General features: G+C 35.5%; 1 protein-coding gene across 1 annotated transcript in view; it reads right to left on the reverse strand.

Annotated features, from left to right (window-relative positions):
- The window catches only part of LOC107743214 (collagen alpha-1(XIV) chain-like), a 126,598-nt gene that overhangs the window by 53,803 nt on the left and 62,444 nt on the right, over positions 1–10,351 (reverse strand). The window contains exons 20-22 of the mRNA XM_016556357.1: positions 8,266–8,415; positions 3,362–3,478; positions 517–663 (exon numbers count right to left, since the gene is read on the reverse strand). Coding sequence (XP_016411843.1) covers positions 517–663; positions 3,362–3,478; positions 8,266–8,415 — 414 coding nt within the window. The remainder of the gene's footprint in view (positions 1–516; positions 664–3,361; positions 3,479–8,265; positions 8,416–10,351) is intronic.

Below are 10,351 nucleotides of genomic sequence, written 5' to 3' on the forward strand. Positions count from 1 at the left end.
GCACATCGTTTGATACTGAAGGATGGAGCGGTCGAGCTATAAAAGATCCCGGTCATGATTCAGAACTGCAGACGGTAAGTGAAACGGCATCAAATGTCTGTTTTGTTGGCATTCGGCGCCCAAGTGCTCGTCACTCTTTAGCTCCGCCCACGGCGCGCCTCCAGGAGCTCGGCTTTTTCCGGAGAGAATCGTAAAGCTGTATCTTTCTTTTATAAATATGATAAAACTAAAGACTTTTTGGAGATATGAAGGATGCAGTACTACTCTATAGGTACTCAAGATTAACATGAGATTGGGTGAAACTGTGTGCGTTATGCCCCCTTTAAGGACAGATGCCATATTTAATCCACCACAACTAAAAACGAGGTTATGAGGGATGGACAACAGTACAACCAACTGAACAGACTGTGTCCTTCACAATCTCATCTTCATTCACAATTAATTATGGTGTGTACCCTGATTGAAGTCTATAGTCTTATAATGGCGTAAAATATACAGTTATCAGAGTGTATTTACCGGTTGTCGCCATGGTGGTGACAACAGGACCCTCTGTGTCCAGTAAGAGAGTGTAGACGCTGATCTTGTACTGGGTGTTGGGGGAAAGATTGAAGAAGCACTCTCTGGATGCACCGCCACCGACCCTCACTTCCTGTTTCTGACCGTCTGTGAGAAAGTTAAAACAGCAGAATTGGCATTCAAGCAACAATCAAAGAAAAATAAAAAGCAATCACAACAGCTTTCTCAAGTAAACAATTGTGCTAATTAATCAGACAGCGCCATTCAAGTCCTCAGGCTATAAACAAAGCCTGAAGTTGGAAATGACAGAAGTGGCACCACAGCAGTGTTGTTATTTTTACCAGGCATGTGTTGTTGCTCACAAACTGATTGTTTAAATGAAAGGAACTATGAGTAAATCATCTTTTAGGAAATGTGATACTCAAATCCCAGGGTACAAGGTAGCACAACTGCTATTTATCACCTTCATAGCTGTAATTATTTTCCAAAGCTGAGAAAATGACCAATGCTTGGGCTCAGGAAGGGTAGCCTTGCATTCAGTCCATAGAGTTCAACGGAGAGGTCTTTAATTGGAGCTAGGCCAAAGACTGCAGGGAAATGGGTGAATCATGATAAGAAGCCTAAGATTGAGTCAAATGAGACTCTTTCTTTTCTTTCTAAATGTGAAGGTGTTCTCGCTGACGCCGACTTTTTTCTTACTGGTTTTCTTTTTCTACATATCTATCATCGATGTCTTTGTTTTGTTTGTGATGGCAGACATTAATATCCAGCTTGACTTGGTTCATAAATCTTAATTTGTCTGCCATTAAACAGCTGCGTCCATGGGGAATAGAAATGGCTGGGTTGTTCAGAAGCAATATTATATCATTATTAAATAAGAAAAAACAGGGAAAAGGTTTACTTTAATGAGATATTTCCCAAAGCACCTTCTTTTTAACCACGATCTTGAAAGAAAACGTCTCTAGAGTGCATTATATAAAAATTGAGGTATTTTCTTTGCATTTTCCAATGATAATGTGGACTGCAAAAATTGGGATGTGATAATAAGATCAACGATATTCCCTTGCTCAGACATGCTTTGATTGCGGAGCTGATCAAACAATGGGATGTGACATTTGCCTATTACGTTCCCGCTCTATGGAAAAGTAGCTGGCAAGCGCTCCAGCTCGGCTCAGTAAACATCTATCCTCCTTTAAGCATTTGTTTCAACAGACTGCACTTCTCAGTCCAGTCACATCTCTGGCATAAGCAGGACAGTTCCTCCCTTTCCTCGCATTTGCACGCAGGAACGCTTCGCTTCACCATGAGCGCTCGGTGCTGAAGATTCATATGACTGGCTGAAATTCCACAGCCAAATTCTCCCGACGAGTAAGATGGCAAGAAATTAATCCGCTGTTCCTACTGGTTACCAAAGTTTGGACATTATTTGACTAGAAGAGGGCCAGAAGAAAAGCAGCAGGGATCTTAGTACTGCAAAATACGTATATATTCATATTTAGTCTTCTCACACACTTCCGCAGTAGTTTTGATATATATGTGTAGGCATAGTTTACCATGACTACAGGGTAATAAGCTGTCTCTGTTATTCTTCAATTACAACTTTTTTCTCCACCGCTTTAACAAAAATCTTTCTAATTTGGAACAATAGATAGAAATAGCTTTAAACTATTATATTATATTATATTATATATTTAAAATATATTTATTTATTTACAATAAATTCAGTATTTGCACTACCATTTCAAAAAGTTACTGGTCTGTATTTTTTATGCCTTTTTACATGTAATTTATTTCTGTGTTGCCATTACTTCAGTCTTCTGTGTCACATGATCCTTCAGATATCAAACGCTAATTTGCTGCTCAAGAAACATTTCTTATTATTATTAATGTTGAAAGCATTTGCAGCTTAATATTCTTATAATAACCACGATACACTGTGATTTTTTTTTTTTTGGCAGTATTCTTTGATGAATAGTAAGTTCAAAGGACTGTATTTATTTAAAATAGAAATCTTCTGTAACATTTTTTTAATGTATTTACTGTCATTTTGGTCAATTTAATGCATCCTTGCTGGATAAAAGTATTTAAAAAAGGTAGTTACTGGTAATTATTAATAAAAAATAAAAAAAAAATAAAAAAAAGATTATATCTCAGCAAGGCCAGAAAAGCAGGAATTTGAACATCACAATTGTTCTTATTATTTTTAGATTATGATCTAAAAGCTATTATCAACCCAGATAATATTTGAGAATTACATTTTCAGGGTTTCACTGTCAAAATAAACTGAAAAGTAACTGAAGTTTCTTACATCTCTTCTACAGTTCTGTCTCTTTGAGTACTGCAATGACTGTCATTCAAATACTTCATACACACACGCACACACACACACACACACACGCACACACTGGGGCTTCAGGCAGGATCTGGTTTTAATAGCATTACTGAGCTGGTAGCCATCTGAGCAGTCACACGCTGGAAGTGGAACAGAAGATTTCCAGGATTGCGAGATAAGCTGGGCCGGCGAGGTATCAGGCAGGAATAAGAAAAGCAATAAGGGGAAAAGGGCTTTTGACTCTGCTGTTTTAAATTTGAATCGAAACCATGTCACACGCCAGCAGAGCAATATGCATACAATAAAATAGTTTTGTTGAACAGCCCAGAGGCTCAGAGGTCTGTGCTGAAATGAGCCATAATATACCATTACCTCTGAAACTGAAATGTAACAAAACTGAAATTTATGTCAATATTGCAAAACAGGAAGCCACCTTATGGCTTTGTTCTGTGTTTGAGTTCTGAGTGTGTGTGTGTGTGTGTGTGTGTGTGTGTGGATGTGTGTATCACTCACTGAGCAGTGACTCGATGACGACTCTGTAGACGGTGGCGTGGCGGTGAGGTTGCCACTGGGCACACAAGCTGCTACTGAGCACCTGGTACGTGCTGAGATTCTTCACCCCCAGGAACACTGCAAGAGAAAAAAGAAACAAGATGAATTTAGTGGAAAAGCAAAACTAAGATATTTTGTGTGTTTTTTTAATCCATACACTGAAAGTTAATAGGGTCCATTGTTGTTTTGTACCTTATTGACCTTCATTGTATGGACAAAAACAATTCCTCAAAATATCTTCTTTTTTGTTCAGCAGGAAAAAGAAAGTCATACAGGTTTGGAACAACATGAAGGTCTATCTATCCATTTAAGCTATAACCAGGAGGAAAGCATTTAATTTAACATTTAATTTTTAATGTCTTACGCAGTTTTGCTTCTTAGTTAAATTGATCTTGTTTTAAGTACACTTTTGTTGGAAAAATTTTTTTCAGTGTAACACGTGTGAATACATACTACCATTCAAATGTGTGGGGTCAGTAAGATTTTTTTTTAAGAAAAGGTGTGTTAAATTGCTCAAAAGTAACTATAAAGTCATTTACAATGTTATAAAAGATTACTATTTAAAAAAAATACTTGCATCATTAGAGAATCCTGAAAAAAAGTATCATGGTTTTCAAAAAAAAAAAATAATAATAATAATAATAATGCACAACTCTTTTCAACATTTCAAGTAAATAAATAAATAACTAAATAAATAAATATTTGGTTAGCAAAACACAAGCCCAAGCCACAGCACATGGTCCACATTAGTCGCGCAAAACTTTTTTTCTCAAATGCTCACATACACCAGCATTCAAAAGTTTGTTTATTTATTTATTGTTATAATTATTTTAAAGAAATTAATAATTTTATTCAGCAAGGGTGTATTAAAAAGTGACAGTAAAGACATTTAAAGCTTAAATTTATTTATTTAATTTTTTAAAGAAAAGATGCATTGAATTGATCAAAAAGTAACTATAAAGATATTTACAATGTTACAAAAGATTTATATATATATATATATTTTTTTTTTTAATGCTGTTATTTTGAGCTTTCTATTCATTAAAAAAAAATCCTGAAAAAAGAATCACGGTTTCCCAAAAAAAAAATTATATATATATATATATATATAATAATTACACCGCAACTGTTTGCAACATTGTATAACAATAAGTAAATAAATACATACATACATAAATAAATAAATAAATAAAAACTTTTATTATTATTATTATTATCAAGCTTTGTGAACATGACTTTCAAAAACATTAAAATATATAACAGACCCCACACTTTTGAACAGCGGTGTACTAAACCTGAATGAAAGCTTTGAAATGTACACATTGGTGTGTAGTGAGAGGAAAGCCTTGAGCGTTGCTTCTCTAATGTAGTCTAATGTTCTGAAATGAAAAGCAGTACATGTATTACAGTAATAGCCAATGAGCCATAGGGCAGCCAGCGGCTCCTTTGTGCTGCAGGTTATGGGGTAAAACCTGTAGGCTTCACTTCTCTGGAAACCAGCACCCTATTTCTGATCTCCTCAGATTTCTGTGCGATACTCTTTAGATACTGCAAGTCAGGCAAAACGAATGGCTAGAAAAACACAACTGAGAGGAAAGCGAGAGGTTCAAACAGCATTCTTAACAAATACGCTCTCCACTTAAAAGCCACAAATGGCCTTAACCATTTCTTTCTTTATTTTCCTTCTTTTTGTGCAAACCACACAAAATGTGCTGTGTGAAAGAAAACTCATTTAAAAGCCAAAGAATAGGCTTATTTTGGAATTATCACGTTTTTGGTCAGCAAAGCACAAGCCCAAGCCACAGCACATGGTCCACATTAGTCACACAAAACAATACTCATCTTTGGAGCTCATAGTATTTGGAACACAAACACAATCGTGGCCATGTCGCAACGAACAGAGTCCCACGTATTCTCTATGCCAAAGGTTGTGGCAAACTCAAATTCTGCTTGTACTGGAAAACTTCCATGCGGTGGGACACTGTCCTCCTTTGAGTCTTGATATGAGAGCAAGATCCTAAAAAGGAACTACTTATGCAATCAAGCTGTCCATTGAAATTCACGCTACACAACGGAACATCGTGTCAGTTGCGTTTGAGACTTGGAGATTTTAGATTAAAACGGAGACTGCACAAAACATATGGCGCACAGTGGAGGGGATTCGTTTAAGGTTTTGAATAATGCATGTGACAAGCTTTCCTCCTTATATAAACTATTTTAATGAACTATATGCATGCAAAAAGGGCCTCTGGCTGATAGTACTAATACAAGGAGGTGGAAATCCATTATTGTGCATTCAATTATTCAAAGGTCAAACAGAAACGTATGAAAAATTGATGGACCCCATAGAGCAGGTGGTATGCAGATGTCATCATGTAGGGTGAGACAATATGGGAGGTTCCTCAGAGAGCCATGGAGTGTGAAAGGAATAATCGCCTGTGCTAGAAGCTGAGATTGACTGGAAGTCCTTTAGCACATTTTGTCCGTGCTTAATGGCACTATCAGGGTGTCATAACATCTGTGACATGCAGAGACATCATGCTCATTTAAACTGAGACGACATGTGCCCCTTTAGATTTGTGAGCCAAATGGATTCTGAATAAGCTTCTAAAAAAAGTATATGTGGTATAATTGTATAATAATAAAGCTAGATTCTGCTAGAGTCATTATTAATCTAATTTGTAGGAAACTGTGTGCGCGTGTGAAATACTTGTATAGTAATAGTACTTGATAACTATATTTAGATATTATTTGGGGTCATTTGCACTTTAATGGACTACTGTTGAAACTAAATACCTACATTTACATTACTAAGAAAAAAAAACATGATAATCTATTATATTTAGACCTTCAGGGCTTGACACTTACTTTTTCCCCAAGGGAAAAAATGTTGAAAAATTTAGAAGCGCATAAAAAACTTTAATTATTTAATTCATTTGAATACACAAGTATGCCAGGTATTTAAATATATATGCTTCAAACTTTATTTATTTAATTATGAAATGATTTAGATGTTAAATATTGAATTAAAAGCCAGATACAGTTTACTAGGTAACTAAAACTTACATTGAGTAATGATTCACATTTCTTTAATTAAATCATTTCCTTTTCAAGTTTAATTATCACGTCAGAGTGTATTGCGACCCCTAATTTTTGGCTCCGAATTTTAGCTCTCTTGATAGCCTATAATTAAGACTTCTGTTATACTATTTTAGATATGTATAATTTTCATTACTTTAAATGTGAAAAAAAAAATGAATTAAAGACTTTTTAGGACCCCGAATTGACGTTTTATTTGCACACATACTCCTAAATATATTTTTCACACTTACACACATTTCACAGTTACACATATCTATTTTTAGTCACAAATGTGAGTAAAATGCTTCATATAAAATATTATATATATATTATTTATATAGATTATGCCAAAACAGTTAGGTGAAATTAAGAAGTATTTAGGGGGCGTAATTAAAAGTAAAATAGTAATATATATTTATACTATACTCAGTACTATGGTACGGAATTTGTTGTTTAACAATTCAGGATGCTTGATACAAATATTGATGCTCTGTTGATGCTCTAAAGCCTTACATAGCCAGAATATTGAGCAAAATTTGAATTGAATTGTGCACAAAATTACTTTTTAAAATTAATATAGTAAAATGAATAAAATTATATAACAAATTAAATAATATAATAAAAAAATTATTAATTATAAATAGATTTTACTTTTAATTACTTCCCCTAAATACTTTTTACTTTCACTTAAAGGGGTCATATGATGCTGCTAAAAAGAACATTATTTTGTGTATTTGGTGTAATGAAATGTGTTTATGCGGTTTAAAGTTTAAAAAACACATTATTTTCCACATACTGTACATTATTGTTTCCCCTCTATGCCCCGCCTTTTTGAAACGCGTCGATTTTTACAAAGCTCATCGGTCTGAAAAAGCGAGGTGTGCTGTGATTGGCCAGCTATCCAGTGCGTTGTGATTGGCTGAATACCTCAAGCGTGTGATGGAAATGTTACGCCCCTCACCAGACTGTGATGCCGTGTCCGGCCAGAGCGACGAGACCAAAACATTAAAAACCCATTACAAACGAGGCATTTGTTGCATCCAGTGGGGACATAATTACTGATAATGACTTATACTGTCTTTTTACGCGGGCATAAATTATATAAAACCTAACACTCTTACTTTAACTTACATAAAATAGCTCAGTTGATTGTGCAAGTCACAGGAAGAACCCTGATAACAAGTATTTTATATAACATGTCTTAGCTTCCTGTTATATTCTATGATATAAGAAATGTTTTGTCAGTTGCAGGTGTTGTAAGCATCATGCCTGTTTATCTGACTAGTCTGAAACAAGACCGTGGTGACTGATATTGGGCTGGTGACACCCTAGTGCTCTGATGGATGGCCTCAGCACTCCCTGAGAAAACATAATCTGTTTGCTTTCTGATGAGAATCGCTAAAACAGGTATTACTTTGTGATGTACCTGGCGATATCAAATTTATATGCAGGACTGTCATTACTAGAGCTGTCTGTCTGAATGTTGATATATGTGTAGCTGGCTGCCTATCAAAGAGCACCTTCAGGTTTCATTAACAGACAAAAGGGACAGTTCTCGCTAGTCCGCTTGCATTGTGATACTATCGCTGCTGCATATTATCAAAAACGGTATTAGCAAGGACGATCACACAGGAGGCAAATTACATCTATGAATCTGATGTGATGGTGCAGCAAAATGATGGTGGGCTGTTGGGAGTAAAGTACAGATCTCACGCTGGGTATGACAAAGTTAGATGCGTGCAGATTTGTGTGTACTGGGTAATTGTATTTGTGCGGAGACTCACATGTTTTGCCCTTGCCGGTGAGGGGTTGGCTGGAGCCGGTGGTGTAGGAGGCGATGACCTGAACGCTGTACTCGGTGTCACTCAACAGATTGAGGATCAGCAGGGTGTTCACATCATCCCCTACAAACGTCTCTAGAGCCGGACCTGACACTGCGCACAGAGTGAGACAAGAGCTGAAAACAATCGGAGCAACCTTACAGAAAAAATAAAAGTGAACTATTTAAAGGGCTGGTAATTTTTTTACACTTATAATGTTAGTCAAGCTGTAATTTAGTTTTAAATCAGTTGTTTTTACTATTATTATTATTCAAATTCTATATGTATTAGACCTCCATTTTGATTGTGAAAGACAGTTGCTTGGTTTATGTTTTTATTATTTCACCTAAAAAAAAATCAGTCAGCATTTAGTCATTCTCATGTTGTTCCTGCATAACTTACTTTCTTCTGTGAAACACAAAATGTTCAGTGCACAAGAATGGGATCAGAAGATTTTAAGCTTCAAAAAGAATACAAAAAACTATCAAATGGTCTACAAGATACACTACCATTTAAAAGTTTAAGGCTGGCAAGATTTTTATGAAAGAAGGGTCTTATGCTCACCAAGACTGTATTTATTTGATCAAAAAATACAGTAAAAAACAGTAATATTGTGAAATATTTTTACAATTTAAAATAACAGTTTTCTATTTTATTATATCTTTTAAATGTCATTTATTCCTGTGATGGTAAAGCTGAATTTTTAGCATCATTACTCCAGGCTTCAGTGTCACATAATCCTTTAGAAATCACTCTAATAGGCTGATTTGGTGCTTAAAAACTTTTTTATATATAATTATCAATGTTGAAGTTGTGCTTCTTAATATTTTTTGTGGAAACCATGATTTATTTTTTCCAGAATTCTTCTAGGATGAATCTTACCGGCCCCATATGTTGTACGTGCACTATATTTCAAGTTTTCTGAAGGGAAAATTTCCAGTGTCTGTACATTTTCGTCTGTTCCTTACACAATTTACATTGTTATTTATTGGAAATCTTCCCTTCAAATGAGCCAGTCGGATCAAAGTTAGCAAGAACTTAGTTGAACTCAAACTCAATTTATGAATGAATCAATTAGACAGCTTTGTAAACTGGATCGACTGAGTCTTTGAAAATATCTGACTATGAAACAAATGATTTGTTTCAGTGAACTATTCTTTTAATTCTAAACAACCTGTTTTTGCAGCTAAATAAATGTTCTGGGTGGACTGGAATGGGAGTTTGGACTGTGAATGTCTAAGTCGTACATTAAAATATTTTAATTATTTTACATTTTATGTCCCTTTAAGCATTTTTTTTTTCTCCCAACATTCATACAGCATAGAAACAAACTCCAAAAATCAAAGTACTGTTTTCTGGCCCTCACAAACTAAAGGCCTATGATGCCTCTCTACATCAACATCACAGTCTAAACTAAAAAAAGACACAGGAAAAGAATGGGTGGATTTCACAGACACTTACAATCATAGCATTACACTATAACCATCACAAAGCCTGAGAAAACTAGATGTGAAACGAAATGAGAACAAGTGAACCCTCCCCTTCAACAACACACACAGACACAGAGAAAATGAGCTCTGGACAGTAGAAATGACCGGTGGTGGGATGAATTATTAGGAGCTGTTGGGAGCAGTTTGGAGGGGCATTAAATGTAGGTGGAGAAGCCATTTCTCTCCACCGCAGATGGGAGTTTAAGATCATATAATGGAATAAAGGAATTTATTGGGCTGGACTTCAGTGGAAAACAGAGGAGCGGGACATTTTTCCCTCTGGTGTGCTGCAGCCACATTAGAGCTTCTGTTTACAGTCGAATCTCAGACTGCAGATGGAAGAACAGTCATAATCAGAGCAGCAGACGTGGAGACAGTATCTCCATCTACAGTTAATGCCCTTTCCAACAAGCTGCTAATAATTCATCCCACCCATCTATATACGTCTCCAGAGTCTCAAGACTTTTTTGCTAAAGTTATTTGCATACCCCACTTTTCAAAACGCATATAAATCACACAGAATGGAGTGTATTGAAAATCTGAAATAGCACAAAGTTTCC

Source organism: Sinocyclocheilus rhinocerous, unplaced genomic scaffold (genome assembly GCF_001515625.1).
Source record: "Sinocyclocheilus rhinocerous isolate Xijiao unplaced genomic scaffold, SAMN03320098_v1.1 scaffold946, whole genome shotgun sequence".
Taxonomy (NCBI): domain Eukaryota; kingdom Metazoa; phylum Chordata; class Actinopteri; order Cypriniformes; family Cyprinidae; genus Sinocyclocheilus; species Sinocyclocheilus rhinocerous.